Source organism: Pygocentrus nattereri, chromosome 15 (assembly GCF_015220715.1).
Source record: "Pygocentrus nattereri isolate fPygNat1 chromosome 15, fPygNat1.pri, whole genome shotgun sequence".
NCBI lineage: Eukaryota > Metazoa > Chordata > Actinopteri > Characiformes > Serrasalmidae > Pygocentrus > Pygocentrus nattereri.
The window spans coordinates 18,645,013-18,667,822 of NC_051225.1; the positions used below are offsets into that span (position 1 = coordinate 18,645,013).

General features: G+C 40.2%; 1 protein-coding gene across 3 annotated transcripts in view; it reads left to right on the plus strand.

The window, feature by feature from the left end:
- wwtr1 (WW domain containing transcription regulator 1) overlaps nucleotides 1-22,810 on the plus strand; it is a 41,668-nt gene that overhangs the window by 6,851 nt on the left and 12,007 nt on the right. For 2 of the 3 annotated variants that reach the window (XM_017717855.2, XM_017717853.2), the window contains exons 2-3: nucleotides 12,267-12,409; nucleotides 16,190-16,303. In XM_017717855.2, coding sequence (XP_017573344.2) covers nucleotides 12,267-12,409; nucleotides 16,190-16,303 — 257 coding nt within the window. The remainder of the gene's footprint in view (nucleotides 1-12,266; nucleotides 12,410-16,189; nucleotides 16,304-22,810) is intronic. The other variant, XM_017717856.2, reaches the window with a different exon arrangement.

Consider the following 22,810-nt stretch of genomic DNA (forward strand, 5'->3'; position numbering starts at 1 on the left):
GGGGTGGGGTCTGCCCTGATTCACACCAGTGTCACCCTGTCACGTGTGACACATCCCTGGCTGCCAAGGAGCCTTCATTGAAGGGCAATTTGACCATGAGCTAATTCTTATTGTCCGATCACTGAATAAATGCAATTATGAAGTGAGAAAGGGCTGTTGAGAGGGGTTTTGCCATGTGCCTGATCTCTCTGAACCCTAATGGAGACAGCCACATTCCTGTTGCCACAGTGCATGTTATGAATGGGGCTGGCTATAGAGACAGTGGAAAGGATAGGTCGATGGAATTTCTTGAGTTTGTTGACTTTGCTGATGTGTGATTAGACCATTTAACTTGGTCCCATCAAACTTTAGGGTCCGGTCTGATTTGATTATCCATTTCGTGTGAAGACAAGCCTTGTAGGCAACACTTCTCAAAGTTATTTAAGTCGCTTTTTCTCTTTATAGGGATAGGACACCTGTGTGAACTGTAGGAGTCGAAAATAAAACTGGTACAACTGCATAGCTGTGCTTCCAGAGCTGACGTGGCCTGTGGGCCTTCTGATGCTAGAGCCAGATTATGCCCACATGCACTGGAACAGCTAGCTTTAGCCCCAACTTAAGCCTCAAACATTTCCTCCAGAACTATCCAGTCAGTTTATGTCCTCTTGACATCCGTATAACATTTGGTGTCAGCTGCCCTGGCATTGCTGTGTAGAACACGTCTCAGCTCGTCTGTGGTGTGGCTAAATCTCTTATTGCGAAACTGGTACGTGTGTGGTCACATGATCCGTTGCTTAGTTCTGGCAGATGCTGTTTGTCAAATTACCTGATATGCAATTAGAATTTGTTTCGTAACTAGGAATAGTGCACTGCACTGAAGGCTGGGTACCATAAGCATTCAGCAATGAATAGAGGTGACACTTTTTCCCTCTTATGGAATTGCTTTGAATACAAAAAAAACAAAAAAATTTTTGGGTGAAAAAATATGATCATTCATATTTGCAGGGCAGCTGCAGAAAGCCGATTTGTTCTAGTGAGGAATGTTGAAGACCTGGTAGTAGGGAGTTAGAAACTAATGCAAATGGGGAAAAAGTGCAGTTGAATTAATAATGGTAAGCCAGATATATTAAATTGCAAAGAAGCAGGAGATTGAGAGAGAGTGTTCGTATGTGAGAGAGAGGGAGACGGAGGTGGGGGCTTACTCTGCGGAGCCAGGGTTCATTCCCATGTCTGCTGTGGGATTATTAACAATGAGTGCTTTGTGCAGGGGCATTAGGCTAATATCAATCCACTCTTTTTATTTGTACTTTCACTGGATAAGAGAAAGGGGCTAGTGTACCATCCTAAGTTGATGGGGGTTTTGTGTGAAATGGTCTTTTGTTTTACATCCCTCACTGGATGTATTGTAGCACAATTCACAGAGCCGTACAGACAACACCCAGTCTGAGCTCTCAGCTGGCTCTTGTTTTTTGTCTGCTAACATATGGGTGGATGTGGTGCTACTGAGTGCTTCAGACTGTCTGTATGGACTGTAAAGCATATGCCCTAAAGAATAAGACCTTTTAAGATCATTTTGTGCTCTTGGTTTTGTGTTATTTTATTTCTGGGCAGTTTTTTTTATTTATTCACCAATACAACATACTTGAGTGTATAAGAAGAACCTAAATCTCTTTTAAATCGTTCTGGATTTTGCCGCAGACTGTAGATTCTTGCTGTCTCTGGCTGGCTGATGTTGCTCAGGTCTTGGGGCACATACCTTGTCCAAGTCTGGGGTCACTTCTCAGGCAGCAGACGGTGTGCTCTTTATCTTGGAGGAAAAAAAGCCCACATGGCTCACACAGCTGCGCACTCAGTGTTTTCCATGGCAGACGGAGCACTTTTTCCAGGCCGTCCTTTAGCAGAGGCTGTCTGGCAATCTGGTTCAGCTAACAGATCCCCCTGGCAGCCATACGCTGTGGGATTTCTGTACCAGTGCTGCCGCGTCTGATATATTCAGCACATTCTGTGCACCAGCTTACTTAATGTTCTAAAATGCTGGCTTTCTCAGGTTTATTAGCCCCAGCCCCAGCCCCTGGCTAAACAGCACAGAGATCAAATTCAGAGTCACTGTACTATAAACATATTAATCCTAATTTAAGTAAGTGTGTGTGTGTGTGTGTGTGTGTGTGTGTGTGTGTGTGTGTGTGTGTGTGTATGTATATATATATATATATATATATATATATATATATATATATATATATATATATATATATATATATATATATATATATATATAATATATAATGTTTTTTTTAGATGTAATAGTTCTTTTTTGCTGTTTCTAGTTGAATCAGTTTTGTGCATGCAGCAGTCCAAAGGTAATTCATGTAGAAGCAGTCAACAATTAACTTTGCAGTGCAGGAGCCTTTTCCAGGCTGGAAGCATAGGACTTGTTTTTATGTTAATTTCTAATCCAGGAATGTACGGCTGGTAATGCCTTGTCGTCAGGGTGATGTCGAAAATGCGACTCAGGCTTGGCCTCTCTTGGAGCATGCCACAACACCACAACATTCCTGCTTACCCATTTAGATCCAGCTCCTCCTCAAGGCCACTTAGCCACTGAACACACATATTCACACATGCACTCGCACACAAAGAAGCAGACCTTTTATGCATACCTAATCAATGTATTGATCTGGAATTTAGAATTGTGACAGTTGTTCCTCCACAACATGTTATCAAACAAACATTTGGGTTTTCTGTTTGTAAAACAACTGTCGTGTTTTGAAAGAGCAGGCAGACCCTGCCAGACTCGAATTTTAACTTTATACATTTTTTATACACGTTTTGCCATTATTACACCCTTTATAACTTTGAACTTTTTTTTAAAACTTTCTCTTGACAATACACTAAAGTTTTTTTTTTCCCTTGTTGTGCTCATTGTTGCCTTGTTACTAAACCTAAAAAACCTGATCACTCTTGTTCTGCCTGGCTAAATGAAATGAAAGAAATGAAAATGCTTTGTAGATGGTTATGACCTTCATGAGTTCTGTGGGTTTCTGAAAAAAGTGCATGGTAAAGAGACCTGGTGCTTGGAGAGAAGTGAGATCGGACTAACACACTTCTCCTGTCCCCACGTTTTGCTTGTTGGACCACAGTCTGGGGTCAGGTTATCTTTGAGTTGTTTGACGTACCGGGAAGCGGTCCAGCCATAGCATAATATGGAGCCTAATTAGATCATCCTAAATCACGCTTTTGTTTCAGTTCCCATTACAACACAAGCAAAACTGCAGGTGGTTGACTTCATAGATTGCAAACAAAGTTTTACTTGGATATACTCGAGAAGCTGGTGCAGGGTCATTGAACTTTCATGGAACAACAAGCATGAAACTCACCTTACAGTAACAACAGAAGGACACTAGTGCTTTTTATTGTTTTGAATGAAGCAGCCCTCTAGTTTCCTGTAAGACTTGGGTGGTATTTCCAATTGGAAAGCCAATAGTTATGACTCACCCAGCATAATCACGTCTAATTTTTTTTTTGGTTCATCATGTAACATCTCCACATCAGTGTCGTTGTCCTTTTGGTCATGAATCTATCTTCAGAAACAGTAGAACAGACATATTGGATCACAGGGCAGTAGAGAGCACTGAGCTCTGTAGAGCACCTTGTATGTTGCTGGTTTCCACTTGACACTTGCAGTCTCCAAAGAAGCTACAGAACACACAAAGGCACTAATGTACAGGCTTTCAAAACCTGATCTAGTTTTTCTTGTTTTGGTGGGGTGGCAAGGTGAATGACTGACTATACTATCATAGAGGCTCGGAGAAGTCTCTTACTCTGTTGATCTTTTGCTCTTTCTCTTGCAACTTTAGCAAATCTGTGCCAAGTCTATAGTTAGCTTACCCGTCAACAGCTGCTGCCTGGGCCTGGCCACTCTTGTCCAGCCAGTTGTCCTAACCAGTAACAAGAGGAGTCACCCCCCAGGCCTCTCCAACAGCTGAGGAAGATCTGAGAGGGAACTGCCTTAACTTTCCACTGTACCATACAAATATTTTGGTGTTTTGGTGTGTACAAACAAGAAAGCAGTTAAGCTGTACTCTCTGCCTTGCTGTTCCTTGCCTAATTTTCCCAGATGAGGTCTTTTGGTTAGTCTCATCTTTTATTAATTTCAAGATTCATGAAACACTACATTAGAATATCAGCTCAATGCATACTGCCTGCCCCAGGCCTGGGGAAGCTTCCAAACTCCTGCTCCATTCTTCTCCCCTGGCAGCATGATGCAGTTAAGATGACTATAATTAGTAGCGCATTCCACTTCCTGCCTCCCCTCCCTCACATTTTCAAATTCAATTAAATAGTTCTGATTCCAGGATTTCCAGCTGGTGCCTCTTACTGTGTAATAACAATTCAGACCATCTAAATTTGACCCCTCATGATCCGTCTTTTGGAGAGACCCACGACATCTTTTGCCTCAGTGTCCCTTTCTCCTTTGAGTGGAATTGCTATTGTGCTAGCAACAGGGGGGAATCCCCTAGTAACCTGAGAATGGCTTTACTAGGAAAGTGGATCCTCTCCTTTTTGTTCCTGTTTTCATTGTGTACCACTGAGTGGGGAAAAGTGCTCATACCAGTGCTGTGGTGTCATTCCGCTGCTTGGTCAGTCTTAATGTGGAGGATGCTACTGATTCAGCCTACGCCCTCTTTTACCATGCTTGCTCATTCTCTGGACCTTCAGTCACAAGCAGTGGGCTGCATGACACTTGTTACATTGGATTAACAGTTCAGCAGTAAAAGTACATGTGACCTACTTTACTTCTATTAGGTTAGGGACTTGTTAGCATATAAAGCAAAGCCATTCTTTTCTAACCAGTTGCCATGATACACCTTTGTGCATAGGAGAGTTGAGGTTACAAAGCCTTGATAGTAGTTCTTGGTACTGTATGTAAATTTCCCAAGTATATTGTGGTATCAGGCGATTGTACAGTATCAAGTTTGCATTAGTAATTAACCCATTCCTCCTGAGTGCTAGTACTTTTTGCTTAAAGAATGGCTTACAAACATGATTTTAGCAGTGTCACTGTTTTTCTTCTGTATTTGCTCATTTAAATGAGTGCTGTTTATTTGGTTTTATGAATATTGAATGGTTCTTTGAAAACAATTTGATATGCATTATAAATGACACGCATAGACAATATACCACCCAGCACTACTTCATAGACTACTGCTTTCGTAAGCAAAACAAAGCGTCAGTGTTGGGTTTGTGCAGTCGATTGTAGTGTCTGCATAACATTACACTTGAGGTCTCCCAAACCAACCTTGTGTAGTGGCTGTTGATGTTGCTATGGCTACAGGCACATTCTCATTCCCAGAGCTTTCAGTCTGTACCCTAAGCCCAGATGTAAGTGAGATAGGCTTTCATGTCTGCCATGGATCTGCAGTTTGTAATTAGAAGTTGAAATAGCCATTAGTTGTGGCAAGGATGCTAGGGGCTGGCAATATATTCGATTGTACCCAAAAGTTTCTGCTGGAGGTCAGTTGAGCTCATAACTGCTTGCTATTTTCATCTTTCCTGAAATGTGTTTGCATGTTTTTTTCTATTCCTTTAAATGGAATGGATCGCTCTTCTAATTGGTTACCATTTTACCCAAGATATATGGCACAGGCAGGGATGGTCAACCTATAAGGGTCAAACATAGCTTAAGCACTTAACTCCTCAATGACTCTGAACTTGGTAACTAGAAAGTGTCTTGAATAGTTTAGACTAAGAGGCTAGTCTTAAGTGATACTGATAAACAGTGAAAAATGAACAGGGTTTCACTTTAAGAAATGCTTTGAACACTATTAATAGACTACATTTGTGTGCTAAAAGCCAGAAGGTTCTGTATTAAGTTTTGTGTACTGTTTAAAGGAAGTCTTGTTTGCCATGTGTTTGTAGTAGTGTTTGGGTGTGAGTGATATCTTTGCTTATGTTTGCATGTAAGTCTGTGAATATGCGAGGAGCAAGGCTCAGCACTGGGCATCCTGAGACTGCGACAGCTGCTGGATTATTCCTGGTCTGAGGATCTTCAGTTTGCTGCTTATTTTTAGCCCTCAACTGCACCTGCAAGGCCTTATACTGGCAAAGACAACAGGCTGTTTCAGTCCAACTGTCTTCTGCTGTCAGAGTATACTGCAAAAAACAACCAAACCTTTCTGTAATTTTTCTTTAGAAATGCCAGGTGATTACAAACTTGGTTGGGATATTATAACAATAATAATAATTTCTAGGTAAATGTCCTTTAATAATGTAGTTCTTAGCTAATGCTGCCTATATGGTACTCTGTACATTTTAGTAAACCCCCAGACAACAGCATCAGGTTTCAGATATCAGACAAAACAGCTTTTCTCAGCTCTCATGCATGAGGTGAAATTGCCTTAAGCAACATGGCATCAGGTCTGTGCTACCTTGCATGGTAAATGTTGTTTAACATTCTCAGTTCCATTCTTAATTCCTAAGTCAATTATAGCTTTTTGGCCAAAGTAAAGATAACGATATACTATTATTAGAAACTCACCATTACCACATTTCCCTTAATAACAAAGACACTTAATCTTTGTGTATTGGCCAAAACAGAGTACTAATACTGATATAAACATTATCTAACTTAACTTGTCCAGATACTTGTAAAATGTAGACTTTTAAAATGTTCTATTTTTGCAAAAGCCATTTGTGTGTGTGTGTGGGTGTGTGTGTGTGTGTGTGTGGGTGTGTGTGTGAACATTTCAGGCGCTTAACCAATTTTTGTTCATTTACCATATATAATAAGTATTTACTATTGTATAATTACTGAATGGAACTGAAAATACATAGGTAAACCTATAGTCTGTGTGATCACGCAGCAGCTTCTCTGGCCTGCCAAAAGCAGCGCTGAATGTTGTTTCACATCAGAGTTTCTCAAGTCTTTTGTCTCCTTAGTGCATCTCATTCACTCCATCTTACATCTGTGAGTGCCAGACTCTGCTGGAGTTCAGTAAGTATTCCAGTAATTTACATTAACAGAAGAACTAATTGAAGCAAAAGGTGCAAGACCATGCTGCGGAGTGATGAAATAGACCAACAGAGGTACAATACATAGCAATGCTAATGGGCTGATAGGCTAAAGGCTAAACCAAGGCTAAAAGCCAAATGCCATTACCCAACAGACCAGCAGCTCTTTTCATATGATTCTCTAATGTCCCCTCCCTCGATAACAACCTGCACTAACATTATCTCAGTGTGTAACTGACTGCAGTGTGAGAGATAAGTGATCATTGAAACAAGACTGCTGTGGACATTCAGCTGAGGGGCTGGTGTATTTGTATGATTTTGGTGAAACTAATGCCTTATACCTAGTCTATACTTAATCTTTGCACAAAGTGCTTGCTTTATAGATTTTTCTGTGAGCATTGTTACTGCTGCTTGTCAACGCACTCCACTGATCTGATTTTAAGTTACGTCCTCTGGTGTGCTTTCATGAGCCAAAGTGTGTGCACATAAGAAAATGCTTCATGATTTTGGTGATGGATATTGGTATCACCATCACTGATATTGTTACTGTGTTTAATTGCCAGTATCGACATAACCTTTTTATATAAGATTAAGCTTCAGTTCACATGCTGTCTGTTAAGTTTAACTGCTTATCTTGGTTATTTTCCACATCACACAATTATTCAACGAATAAGTGCCCTAGTCTGTAAACTAGGACAGTATATTGATTTTCTAGCTTTAAAAATTTTAATTTATAAAGAGTTTGAGGTGACCTATGCTATAAGAAGTTAATGCTTTTAGCATTTGTGCTAGTGGTGACTGACTGTGTGGCTGGAGAGAAATTGAAGCGTTGTTATTTGTACACCTGATACATGGTAAATGTAGACATGTGTAGACATATTTTTACTCCTCTCCCTTACCCTGACCAAGTGACCAGCGAGAGTACTCATCACCTCTTTGTAGTTGTTCATTGTGGAAGTCCTGTTTTTCATGATCCATTCAAATTCTGAAGAATAAAATCATGTGCCATCCACATCTGTTTCCTGACCAAATAGCCTGTTTCACTCCATAAATGTCACATTAAGGTAGAAAAATGCACTTTGATTTCCGATTCATATTGACTTTATATTAACTGGCAAGCAAGGAGCTAGATAGCCAAATTAGATGCTCAAGAAGACTAAACACATTAAATTGTTAATAGTGGTTATGATAAATTGATCCAGCTGCCTTGAGCAGGTGGGGAATGAATTATGTTTAAAACTAGAATTGTAAATCCAGTTGCTTCATGTTTAGGTCAGTTCTTGTTTTGCAGTGTACCATCTGTGTTTTACACCCAGAAGAAAGTTATTTGGTGTTGTGACATAACGCTGATTTGTCCTATTGGAGTGCTGAGTAGAATCGAACATGGCGGAATAAAACACTGTTGTCATTAGTTCTAGTCATGATCATCCAGTGAAGTATTCCCTGCTGAATATCTTTAATATAAGCCATTTGTGTTTTCAGTGTCACACAGAACTTTGAGTTGGCCCTCTTGTAGATTTAGTCTGGTGACCTGTTTAAATATAACAGTATCTCAGGCCATACTACTGCTGTTTAGTAGAGAGTGAGTGAGAGATAAAGGCTCTTATTCTGGAGTTTCCTGATGGGGTGTGAGTGAGACTGTGCAGTCAAGATTATGTCGTATTGTGTGAATTGCTCTTTCTTGTCTACCTTTAAACATCTCACACTGACGCATGACTGAAATGTTTGTGTTTGTGTGTGTGTGTTGTGTGTTGCAAGAGAATATATTTGTTGCTGGGGAATCTCATTCTAAATTGGCTTGCATTCACATCTTTGGATGGATGATCAGATATTTTTTTTTCTTACTTTCAAGGTTGTTTCTTTTTAGGAACATTTATGGAGTGTTTTTAAAGAACAGCAGAACCATTTCAATTGCAGGGCACATTACCTTGCAAGAAATAAACATGAATATGTATATTGTGATATTTTCAGTGTGTACATTACTGTTCAAAAGTTTTTAATCAACTGTTGTATTATTGATTTCTTCTGTATACAATCATGACTTGTACAATGCAGATTTAAATCTTATAAACTACACGTACAACAATTTCCAGGATTTAAAATTATTGTATACTGTAACTTATGCATTGCAATTATCTATTTACAAAGTGTGTGTGTGTGTGTGTGTGTGTTTGTATGTTCTGTAAGGCAGATCAGTGTATTATTTTCCAGTGCTAGCACACTAACAGGAAGTCCAGCTCTGAGGTGCTGGAACCATCTGGCTGCGATGTGAGTGCGTCAGGCCAAACGGGGGGTGGGAGGGGGTGGGGGCGCTGTGTTTTTTCAGCCCTGGTGTTGCCCCAAGGTTCAGCACCCAGCCATTGTTTCTCTGAATTTCCTGTGTGTGTGTGTGTGGGTTTCTTCTGTAAACAGTACACTGCTCTCGCACAAACATGGCCACGTGAAGCTCAGTCGGGGCCCATGCGTCACCTGATCTTAATGCTTGCTTCATTTTGTTTGGCTTTTTCTCTCCAACATCAAAATGTATACTTTTCTTGTGGGAGTGGGTAGTTGTATTCCAAATATATTTTGGCATTAAGTTTCCACTATTAAAGTTTATGAACGTATGCCTTCTGAGTACTGCTACTCTACGATAAAAGAATGTCTTACAAACCTGACATAACTTGTTTGGTTAGGACTGGTCAGTTCTGTTTTCTTCTCTTCTCAGTTTTACACCAACAGTGTTACAGTGGAATATTGTGTAAACCTTAACTGGAGAGAAACCTAAACTAAATTAAAACTAAAATTAAATTACAAGTACTTCAATGTGACAGCAATACTGTTATGCCAATACAGACGATATTGGCCTAGCACCTCAGTTATCACCTTCAGTAAAAAAATGCTCTTCATAACTTTGTGTTGTGCATTAAACCTCATAGCAGACCTAGGGTTTGACCTGAGAGGCCTGAAGCTCTAGACTTGTGGGGCCTGTTCACAGCTGCAGGATAGCTGCCCCACCCAGGCCCTGAGGCCCCTCTCTGCCAGCTTCATAATCCCCTCTCACCCCCACCCCCGCTCCTAAATCTCCCCCAGTGAAGAAGACACTGCAGCCTGCCTGAAACCCAGTAGCATAAATCAGCCCTTCTGCTGACGTCTTTTACACAATCAAAGGCCCTCCTGGAAATACTCCTTACATTCTGGCTCTGTCCCAGCGCCCAACACCAACAGGACAGTCATGTCTATAGCCATACTCCTATACTCAGGTAAAAGTAATCTGAAATAATGACTCAAATAAAAGAAAAAAAAGTGTAGAGGTTTGTGTAGTACTGGAATGAAACTTCTTAGTATATTCAACAACAGGAAGTAAAGTTTGTTAGGTACTAATTTTTTTTTTTTACAGTTTCTTCCAGAAAAATCTTAAATTTGAAAATAAGAAACATTAGTAACAGTCAAACAGCATACAGTCCAGATGCTAAACTAACAGAATAAAATCATCAGTAGTTACAATCTTAAAAATAAAGAACTATTATTTTGATTTCTTTTTTTATGTACTTTTACTTGAGTCAAATATTTTACTTGAGTATGGGTTCAGGCATTTTTACACACCTTAGTTTTATGGCCAGAATTTTAGGCCCCTCTAAAACCCTGACCCCATATATCTCAAGTCTGGGCTCTTTTAAATGTGTAGAGTACAATCGACAACACAAGCAAATCAAACTAGCTAGTGAAATGCTGTTGTTGGCTAATAAAACTTTTTTTCCTTACAAGAGTTAATTTTTATATTTACTACTTATTTGTGTTCTGCACACATCTAAGTGCTTAGTTGGAGGTTTTGGGGGACTTTTAGGCTTAGTTTATTCCCACCCTCATGAATCTATGTTCCTGACAACATCTGGCCTATGCCCACATCAACACGTAAATACATATGACAGAGAAAATTTAACTATTTACTAGTTATCTCAGTCTATATACTAGCCTAGTGTCTCTAACGCTGAAAACGAATGTACTGAAAGTAATTTTTTCAGTGCATTTGTTAGAGGCATAACAATACCTGAGTATATGTGTATTGTTATGCATCCAGCATTGTATATTCGTATATAATCCCTAGAAATGATGTACAATCGTCAGAGATTAGTTGCTGTTATAGTGCCCCAGAGAACAGGTTTCCTGCTCTGCCAAGGTCAGGTCTCAGATCAGCAGGAAACGACTAATCTTCCCTTTGCTGTGTAAATAGGCCTGAGTGAGTCACACAGGGCTTGAGGCCCTTTTGTGTGCACAGTGACTAACTCTACCTCTACTGGCTTGCCACACCTTGGATTCATTCGCGCGGCAAGGTTTGTGTACAAACAAGCCCGTACAGCTAAGGAACCTTAATCCTGTGGATAGAAAACTTGAAAAGCTGAAACTTAATATGTCCTAAGCCCCTTTCGCACTATGTGATTAGTGCTATGAATTTTATGTTCATAAGAGGTCCTGGTGTTCTTGGGGTCGAAGTGTAGTTGATGGTAGAGCAACAGTAAAAGTGTCAGGTCATTTCAAATTGCTGCAAGTTATGAATTGTAAAAATAAGTAGTAAAACAGTGAGTTGGTGTGAAAGATTTTGTGAAACTAGAATTTCATGTAGAATATATCATTGTTGTCAGAAGGAAACCTTGTATCTTCAAAATCATAACAAGCGAATGAAAAATCTTACTTTTATTTATTTTTAATGTAAGTCAACGGAACCTGACATTTTTCTGAGTCATTTTGGCCCATTTCTTTTTGACCATTCATCAGGAAATTTACACACAATGTAATAGACAACAGGCAAATGCTGTCAAACTAATAAATGACAAAATGGGGATATAAGGTTTTGTTCTGACAGCAGCAATGTGCTGTATACCATGTGCAAGAAATGCCACATTCCAGCACATGCTCTCCAGTGTAACCATGACTACAGATGAAATCATGACCTAAGGAGAAATGCTGAGGAGCCAGAATTTCATGCATTTAGTCATGGGCATGAGGACACAGAGTGCTGTACTGTCCTTTGATGTCTGCCCTACGCTGCCGCCTGGGTTTTCTTTAAGAATCTATACAGACATTTCTGAAGACCTGTTTGTGTTGTTACTGTAGTTTAAGGTACAATAATGGTTGGTTAGGCTAATTTATCGTCAACTTTCAACTGAAACATTCAATACTGACAACCAGGATATCGTTTGAAATGTCCTTGAAGACATTATAGTTTCTATTGAAACGTCCCACAACCTGTTTGGTAATAAGTTTTTTTTTGTGTGTGTTTGTGTGTGTCTGTGCAGTCATGTGGAGAAAATCACCACGTGGCATGACCCTCGGAAGACCATGACAGCCAGCATGAATCAGATGAGCCTGCACACTCAGGCAACCAGCAGTACTGGCAGTGTACAGCAGCGCTCCATGGCCCTGTCCCAGCCAAACCTTGGTGAGGCTTCTTTTTCATACCACTCTGTCCAACTGCTTTCTCCTCCAGACTTTTACCTACAGATGTTGTAGGTATCCATGCCATAAGATCAAGAAGAGCATGATGATGTTTGTTATTCATTATTTCCTACTCGTAGCTTGTTCAAAAACTGAAGGATTCTAACAGGTGGATTCTAACAGATTCTACACGTGGGTTTGTAATGAGAAGATTAGATATTTATCATTTGACTTTGATGAAAAGTTATTGAAAAGTAAATTTTGTTGTAGTTTGCAGAAGTTAAAGCAGTCCTTTACCACATGCCTTTGCCATGTTTTTGTAATTTTCTGATATTGACAAGTGTAGACTTGAAGCTTTTGATACAGATTTTAAATTGGAAGTAAATGTAATTCATAGCATAACTTTTTGTTAATTGCACAATTCTTAATAAAGTACAATATTTAATTACATTTAAATAGTATATCAAAATGAAAGTAATAAATGATTGTCTAAGGGTTAATTATGCTTTAAAGTCAGACAGAATATTCTATTACAGGTTAAGGCAAATAAAATAAATTCATAGCTGTAAGTTTAAAATGCATATGCTATGAGTGATACCGTGTTGATAGCTTCCTTTTCATATTAAACAAACACTAAAACTGCTTGCAAAATTTTACTGCACATTATTTGACAGGTAAGCTCAAAGTACCACAACAGTTTCTGACATTGCAGAGAGATGATTATGCACGAAACATAGACGTATATGCAGTTGACCTGGACACAATAGCATTGGTGGTCACTAGGGGTGCAACGGTTATTTGACTAAAATCGACGACCAAATTAGTTGACAACTAATTTAGTAGTCGATTAGTTGGTGACGTCACCACGTGTCTTTCTCGCACTTACTAGAAACGTTTTTGTCATTACCGCTCACTGGAGACTTAACAACAGCACGACGACAGAACAAAATCCTCAAAAGTGTGGAGCTAAACTCAGGAAAACAAAGTTGTCAGTTGTGCTGTTTGTGAAGCCGACCTTTAGCTGGCGCGGGAGCACATCCTCCGTGCTGGAGCATGTGAAGAGGAAACTTGTCGGATCACAGGATGAAGAAGATATCTTGGTAAAATGTGTGGTTCCTGAATCGCATAATAGCAAATAGTAAAAATGTGTTAAAATGGCGCATATACCATTATAAGCGCATTCGATTAGTGTAGTGTGTGAAGTACTGAAGTGTGTGGTTTGGGTCACGGCGATAGTTGTGCTAACGAGCGAGTTAACCTAGCTGATGTTAAATTCTGTCCTACTTCTTCTACTGAGTTGAGCTGAAATATTTTCTATTTCTAAACTCTTTTGATTGCTTGTCTTTGGGCACTGTGGGATAGTGTTAAGACCTGTCATGCAGGAGTCTGTAGCGTGAGATGTTGTCTCGTCTGTTCTGGAGACAAAGTGAGCCTCTGGCTAGTGGCACAGGCGCGAGATCTTTTCCTCTTCTTGAAGCCAGAACAGCAAATTACTTCCAAATGTGTTTGCCTTGTTTGGCTCTTTCTCCTCACAAATCCTGATTTGTGATGAAATGGAAAAAAGGTGTGTCTACGCTTTGTTGCCAGCTGTTCAAAGGATTCCAGAGAAAGAGAACAAGAGAAACTACACTTCCCCACGCAGTTCATATGTTTAATGTATAGTCTTAACAGTTTTCGTTTTTGAAGTTTTACAAGCCGTACATTGTTCAATTTCCTGTTTTATTGTTCTTTAATGATCCAAACTCTATAACCCAAGTTTTGACAGCACAAGAAACTTGAAATGAACTAAGAATGAGCGAGGGAGGGGAATGGAGAAAGAGGAGAAGTATTCAGACAGTAAGGAAGTGTTTGGGGTGTCTGATGGGGGTGTTTGCAGTGGTATCAAGGTATCAAGATTTGTTAATTGTAACCACTAAAAAAACTACTGAAGGTTACTATAGCTTAGACCCTAGTAAAGATGTATGTGCTTGGTTTAGGATGGAGTTTGTATTTGTTTTATTTTCATATGCATGTATATTTTCAACACTTGCTGTAACCATGTACTATTTAAATTAACATGGCATTTTTATCACAGTGAACCTAACAGCTATTGCTGCTTTGGGGGTGCTGCACAAAACACAAGCATGTTAAGTGTGTGCGGAGTTGTAGGCTTTTCCATGCCTATAGGATTTCCAAGCCCCGAAGCAACCTAATATTGTTTTTTAAACCGAAAAAATTCAGTCAACATAATCATATCACACATATTGAATATGCTAGTTGTTTTCAGCTATTATTGCTCATTATACCTTAGTCACCTGTATTACATCGTGAAACTCTTGACCTGTATGTTTTAGATATGCTAATGGGCCCATTGAAGAGAAATTGGCATGCGCAACTTGATGTGCCTCAAGGCAGAACACATCAACATAGTTTTAGTCTTTTTTAAAATAAGAATTAAAAAGTTCATATTGTTTACTGCGTTGTAATATTGAGTAGGCACCTGGCTTTTGTTACTTTGTGCAACGCTAATTTAGAGCATGCTTGATGACAAGAAAGAGCTAAGGGAACTGTGGAGCTGATTCAATACAGACAGCAGAAGGAGGCAGCTGCTGCCTGTGCTCTTACCGGGCTTGTGTTTATGTGAATGGAAGCGCTCAGCCTGAAGTAATGTTGTGCACACCATGCTGTTTGACTTGTTTAAATAACTTATTACTTGAGATGTGTTGCCTCTCTGCCTTTTTGTAAACTGGTTTCGGGGTAGTTAATAAAAAAGAAGTGTCAGTTTGGCTTCATATCATTACAGAATGGATTTAACGACTGCCCGAGCAGAATAGTTCACAAATATGACTGTTGAAGCCTGTTTTCAACAGCACTGTGAAATGATTAACTCCAATTAAAAGTGCATATAGTGCATTTTCTCAGGAAGGAAACAAATGGAAACCGCTGACTCAGTCACTTATCTATGTCTTGTGACACCCTATTCAGTACCTTGGTTGTCATGCTGTAATGTTGTCATTGTCGGTGTGTTATGAACTGTTTTGTGGTATAGATAAACCACCCTCGCAAACAAATTGCATCTTTAGTTATTGAGAGTTATGGGTAACAAACAGTGGACCATCTTCTCCTCTCTTCTCTTCTGCATCTCCTTCTCTTCTCTACTGCATTCTCTTCTGCATCTCCTCTTCTCTCTCTCTGCGTGTGTGGGTGTACAGTCCATTTTTCTCTCTCTCTCTCTCTCTCTCTCTCTCTCTCTCTCTCTCTCTCTCTCTCTCTCTCTCTCTCTCTCTCTCTCTCTCTCTCTCTCTCTCTCTCTCTCTCTCTCTCTCTCTCTCTCTCTCTCTCTCTCTCTCTGTGTGTACAGTCCATCCCCTCTCTCCCTCCCCCACATTCCCAGCAGAACAATGCTGGCTGACATCCCACACTTGTCAAGAAAAGATTTCTCACTGCCTTTGTTGTTTTGATAGAATTTTTTTCAAATTCTTTGTTCTCCTCATTGAGTGCAAAGATTGACATGTTACCTTTTCTCCCCCAGAGTTTATACTGGCACCAAACATTGCAACAGAGATGGCTGGATCTTGTGTTGCAGCATGTTGACTATGACAGTAGCTAATCTTTTCAGGATTAAAGAAAGTCACATCTCAATTTAGATCTAGAGTACACGTCCTGTTGATGATTTTGACTCTCTTCTTAGTCTGGCTTTGATAAACTCAAGCCTTCAGAGGCACGCAAAGCAAATCTTAAGCGAGGCACTCTAAGCACACTTGGTTGATCTGGAGCTGTTGTTGTGCTGTTGCTGCTTGAACAGGCCAGCTGCCGGAAGGTTGGGAGCAGGCAGTCACCCCTCAGGGAGAAATTTACTTCATTGACCACAAAACCCAGAGCACATCGTGGCTCGACCCGCGTGTGGACTCTCGCTTCAGTAAGTACTGTATACCCCCAACCCCCCGCGCACCTGCCCCAGCTTTCTCAAGGCAGGCTGATCTGCTAAATGATCTGCCCTGCCCCACAACCCTTCAACACTTCCCATCCCACCCTACTATCCCCTTACTCCTTCAGAACCCCCTTTCTCTCCCTCACCATTACCCAATGAGAGAGGATCACACATACATAAGCCTCTGCTTGTGGACCTGCTCTAGCATGCTTGGCTTGTTTGTAATCTGGACTTGAAGTAGAGGGTGATGGGAGGAAGACCCCGTAGTCTTACGTGATCATCATTGCACTTGATTTTTTTGATCCATTCTGTCTCAAAATCACAACTGTAATTTGGTGTGTTGTAGACGGAATCACATTACTGATCATCTGAAGAAGTGTGATTAAGGCCTACTATGGCATTACCCGTGTGCTTTTAAATATGCATGCTGTGTGTGTGTGTGTGTGTGTGTGTGTGTGTGTGTACACACAATACATGTGTATATATATATATGTTTATGCATATACAAATAAGAATACTTCAGAGAATATATTTAAAAGTGTTTGCATAGGTGTTAGATGTGTTAGATATAGATAGGCCTCTTCCATTGTCTCAGTCTTTGTATTGTATGTTTCTGTGCATGTGGATGTGGAACAGTGAGATGTTGTGATGGTTTTCCCCTGAGGCAAGAGACTTTGGTTCTCCTGCTGTTCAAAGGAGAGAGAGCCTGGGGCAAGCACCAATAAGGGGGCCAAGCACCCCAGTAGGTGAGCAGTATAGTCTTCCCTTAAAGGCTTAGAGTAGCATTTCCCTTACTCAAATCTTACCCTGTCATTATCTGCATACTTTTGTTTCAGTGCAAACTGAAGAGGTTACAGAGGTTGAATTAAGTTACTCAGAAGTTAGACTGCCCTGATCACCTTTTTGGAATTACGGTTATTTGATATTACCTATGAAGACATACATAACATTAATTGACAATAGCAAATTACAGTCTACCGTATTTATATTGCATATTCACACGAACTCTGAAATCAACTCTCGAAACTTTTTACTTGATGGTAAAGATTTAATTCCAAATGATGTTTTGCCATGAAAGATGGAAAAAGCTATAGTCTGGGGCTGTACAATAAGTTCATATCATTATTATGATGAATTTCTACAACACACGCTTCATGAGAGTGGCGATGATGGAAGATATCAAATTACAGTGTTTTGAGTGTGTAGGCAGTAATGGCTACTGTCACAACAAACATAATCTGTGTGTCTGAAACTGGAGGCAGCTGTTTCAGGCCGAGCCTTTGTGATGTGGGTGGTGTTTCCCCCCAGAAACTCTGTAGAGTCAGTGTTTTGGTCCATATTCAGCTCATGTTATCCGTAAGTTGTATGGGAAAAACTTCAAACTCTCGATACGTTGTGCAGCGCCACAACAGAAAAATCAAGATTTCTGGACAGACCTACGGTTGAAGGCCTCATCACATGAAATGTCTTAATTGTCTTTTATGGTTCCACTTTATATTAAGTGTCTCTAATAACTGTGCAGGTGAATAAGAAATGCAACAACAATGTAGCTACTGATGAGTTAGTCGATGTTACAGATGGTTTACAGATGTACAGTCTATGTAATTGCACATGTGTATCAGCTTCAGTTTTGCCTTATGTAATTACACAACTGTATCATTTTGATACAGTACAGATCAGAAGTCTTTTCCAGCAGTTATAAGAAGTATGTTTTACATAAGTTTACATTTGTTTTACAGAATTACTGTGGAATAGGTGTTATTACAAAAGTGACCCAATCACATCACAATGATTAATAGCATTCTGTAATTACACTATACCTTTATAACAACTACACAGGAGCTATCCTATAGTGCAGTGTAAGTTACACTATATACTAAGTGTTGCAGTTGTTGGAGCTGCTGGAACAAGGGTAATGACAAATTAATTAATAGGCTGTTACAACTATTAAGATACACTTGTCTAATTATATGGGGCAAAACTGAAGCTGATACACGTGTGAAATTACATAAGGCGTACTTCTGTACTCCATGTGTAACATTAACTAAATCATTAGTAATTACATTTTTGTTGCTATTATGTTCACATGTAACTACACAGTTATTAGAGACACTTAATATAAAGTGGGACCTTCTATATGGAGGCAGGCACAAGAGGTGCACGCTGCTGTGTGTCTACTGGGGAGGAGAAATTGGTTAAACTGAAAGTAAGGCCAAAGTTTCATAAGGGAGGAGAGAAGTGAAGTGGGGGGACACACTGTGTGTGCAAAGTGTGTTTTTGCTGCAGGACTACTCCACACCCCAAACCTCATGCTCCCCACCTGTCTAGCACATACTCTCATATAGTTATCCATACTCCCTCACAACTATTGTCCACTAACTGGAGGCTTCTTTGTCTCTTGGGCACATAAACTCACACACTTGCAGAGGCAAACAGACCCCTTTTAATGTACCTCTTGCAGGGCCCAATTTAAACACACTTTACCCCCTATTGTGTAAACATGGGATTTAATTTTTTTGTGCAAAACGTACAACTCCTAAGATTTAAAGTTAATGAAATGGATAAATACAAAGTCATCTGGTGTATACACAGTTGTATGAGTTGATTAAGCACTATTGGTCCTTGTTAGGAACACTGAGGGTTTTAATGTCTTACAGATTTTTGGGACGGAAAGCTTTTTTCCATTCATTTTTTTTTTGCTGACCCTGTTGGACAGCTGACGCCGTTTCTGGGAAATAAATGAAACAAGAAGGCCTTTGTTGGCAGTGATACACAACTCAGGCCTCACTGTCTCACCGCCCCCAACACCTCCTCCTCCACCTCCTCCTCCTCAGTTTCTCAAACACATATGATCGTCTGTCTTTGTTTCCTCTGTGTTTCAGCTGTTGATCTTTCTCTGACCCTGAAGTTCTGCCGTTTCCCTGTTCGCTTTTCTCTTCTATTTATTCTCTGGTTTCTCTCTGTGTACCTCACCCTGCTTTCACGACTAAGCAAGGAGAAAGATAAGCTGGCATGCTCTTTCACTCCTCTCCTGACACGTGCTTTCCGTCATGGTGGTTGGTTGGGACACTTAGTGCTAACTAGTGGTGAGGGCGTCAGTACCCTGGGCTAGACTGAAACTGCAGTGCAGCGTATAGCCAAAGTTTGGACTCGCTTAGTTAACTTGCATGGTTTGTGAAAGTAGTGAAAATAAGTGCCTATTCTCCACAGAGAATGCACTTCTATGCATTTTAATACACAATGATGACTTGTTTGTTGCAATTTAACATATTGGGCTAAGAAAAGAAAACAACGTAAATGGTGGCCTGTATAAAATGTATAATGTTCCATAGATTGTTGTTGGGGTAGCAAAGTCAGAGCACACATTACGCTGCAGTGCCGTGCATTGTGAAATGGGCTAATAATAACACACACACACACACACACACACACACACACACACACAATGCCGCTTATCCTTCTGGTTCATGGGGGAGCTGGAGCCTGTCCCAGCAGTCATTGGGTGGAAGGTCACCAGTCCATCCCAGGGCAGACATATATCCATTCACACTTGGGTCAATTTAGCTTATCCAGTTAGCCTGACTGCATATCTTTGGATTGTGGAATTAGCCTGACTGCATATCTTTGGATTGAGGAAACCCATGCAGACATGGGGAGAACATGCAAACTCCACACAGAGAGCACCCTGGTTGCCCGGCCAGGGAATTGAACCCAGGCCCTTCTTGCTGTGAGACGTCAGCACTACCCACTACACCACCGTGCCACCCGCTTATGGGGACTGGATAGGATTCTGTCATGGGCCTGATCTGGTCTGTGGGCCTTATGTTTGCCACATGGAATTTAGTATAAGGTTTATGAAAAAAATATGCAAAAATTGATGATGCCAGCAAGGCGGCGACCAAATTGCAAGTGTGTAGTAGTGAGTTTAAACTAAAACAGATAGCGAGGCACATAATCAATTTAATATAACAAGCGCATTCCTTAGCCAGACAGCTCACTTGAAGGGCTTTGAGGAATGATGATCTGTACGATCAAGTTCAGCAGAATAATTTGGTGCATTTTTACATCTTATTTGACTGTGGAAATAGTATACTCCGATGTCTTGTATCAGATTAACCAGATTTTAGCCCAATAATTACGTGATTTAGTGCGTCCAAGAAGACCTGCCCTGGACGCAGTAAATATCGTAGACTTAATTTAATGCTACATAACATTACAACTACGGGTGGCACGGTGGCGTGGTGTGTAGCGCTGTCGCCTCACAGCGAGGAGGGCCTGGGTTCGATTCCCCGGCCGGGTGACCAGGGTCCTCTCTGTGTGGAGTTTGCATGTTCTCCCCGTGTCTGCGTGGGTTTCCTCCGGGTTCTCCGGTTTTCTCCCACAGTCCAAAGACATGCAGTCAGGCCAGTTGGACATGCGAGTTGTTGGTATGAGAATGCATGTAGAGGTTTTTGTATAATCAAATTGCTTAAGTGTATCTAAGTACTTTTGAAGCATGAATTATTGCCAAAATCAGATTTTTCACATTTCTAAGATTATATTTTGTATATACATAAAGTATTTGTTGTTATCGGTACTGTCCAGTGGCGTAATGGTTCTGCTGAAGTTGAGGCACTTCTGTTAAACAGTAGGCTGTGAATGTTCAATGTATGAATGCAATAAATCAATGTAGTTAATCTGACTGTAAATTGATAAATTCACACAGGCCAAATAATAAGTTACTTTGTTCTGTAAATAAGACTTTGCTAAATCATTAATTTTTACTGGCTTTTTGTTTGCACAGTCCCACTGTGCTTCACTATACAGTTTGCTGGTCCTAATGAATGAGGCATTTTGGTGAAGGCATGCAGACTTCTGGAATGAAAGCGTGCATGAGAGAATGTCCAAAGCATTGAATGTATAACATTAAAACATATACTAAATCTGTGTTTCCCCTGTTATCTTGCGTGAACTGCCCCCGAGGTGAACTCAAACCAGTGTGTGATGCCTGCACCGTGTGTGTCTCTGAGATATACTCTGACCCCTGACTTGCATGTGAATCCCACACCTCCTTATTATAAATTACTACTTTTTCTTACTGAAGGAGAGCCCTCTTTGTTACCGTAAAAGGTGGTCTTAGTTTTAGTCTTACCTGCCAAATACTCTCTAGTTTTAATATCTTATAGACTGGAATAAGTGCAGGATTGTCAGTGGTGTTGTTCCAGAGGCTGAGCTTGGTTTTATAAATTCTTAGACCAAAAGACACAGAATTTACAAAAAATCCAGTGTGTTCCACACTGATTTGGGTGTAGATGGAACATGGCAGCATTAGATGGTTTTATAATGAGCAGTCCTTCAGCAGCAATTAGACACGTGTATGTTTGTTAACCATTCACTGATATGTGAAGAACCAGTTCTATTTAGGTAGATAGTTGATTATCAAAGTAATACTGGATTTAATTTATTTTTTTTCAGCCAAGATGAGTGATGCTAGCATTTAATCTAACAGGAAAACTGGTCAGTTCATGTGTAACTTTCAAGTAGCTGTTCAATGCATTATGTAAGCATCCCCTGAAGCCAAAACCATTTATAGTATAACTGTGGTGCACAAAAGGAGAGCACATGGATTTGTGGATTTTTTTTTTTTTTCTCCCCTCCTTTTTCTACTTGATGATAACATCCATCTCTTTTTCACCTCCTAGCTACTAGGTCTTCCTTCAAAATTTAAATTTTTGGGAAAAGTTAAGACCAAGTTCTCTATGTTTAAATGCTGTTGAAACACTAATGTTCTAGAGTCCTAGAGATCTGCCCGCCCATCAGGCTGGAAAATGCTAAGCTCATGCTTATGCACAAGGTGCTGCCAAAATGGAGCTGGAACATAGGACCGGTCTCTCTACCCTCAGACGTGCCTCCCCTGTGCACATCTGGCTTTTACAGGAATGCCTTCTCCATGTGAGAGCCGTTTACACAACAGATAAACACACCGCACAGACTGAGACGTATGCAGACGGCAAACCCTTTGTAAGTTAGGCAGCGTGCTCTTTGTATGAACTGTGGCTCGAGCCTAAAACTGTAATGTAAATACCATCCACTGAATGTTCCTCTCAGTGGAAAGATCCCTTACTTCTGCATAATAACCTTACCTTATTAGTCGCTGAAAAAATAAACTTCATGTGGGGTAAAGTTCATGGGGGAGTTCTGGATATATCACAATAAATCAGATGCTTTGGTGATTATATAAAATTGTCTGATGCGCAGTCTGGGAGGCCTGGTTTTGGCAGATCAGGTCTGTTCTGTGCTGAAACTTTGTCTGCTTTGTCCTTGGAGCATGACGTCTTTTCTCACTGTCTGTTCAAAGTAGGAGGACATTCATTTTGAAGCAGAACAAACAAGACAAGTGGTCAACTTCAGCTTTTATGTCATGTTTGCTTTGAATAAACAAAAGTCTCCATCTGCTTTGTGTAAGAAATTAACATAACTTGTATGTTAAATTGAATTAATACTTGGCTTGATGTC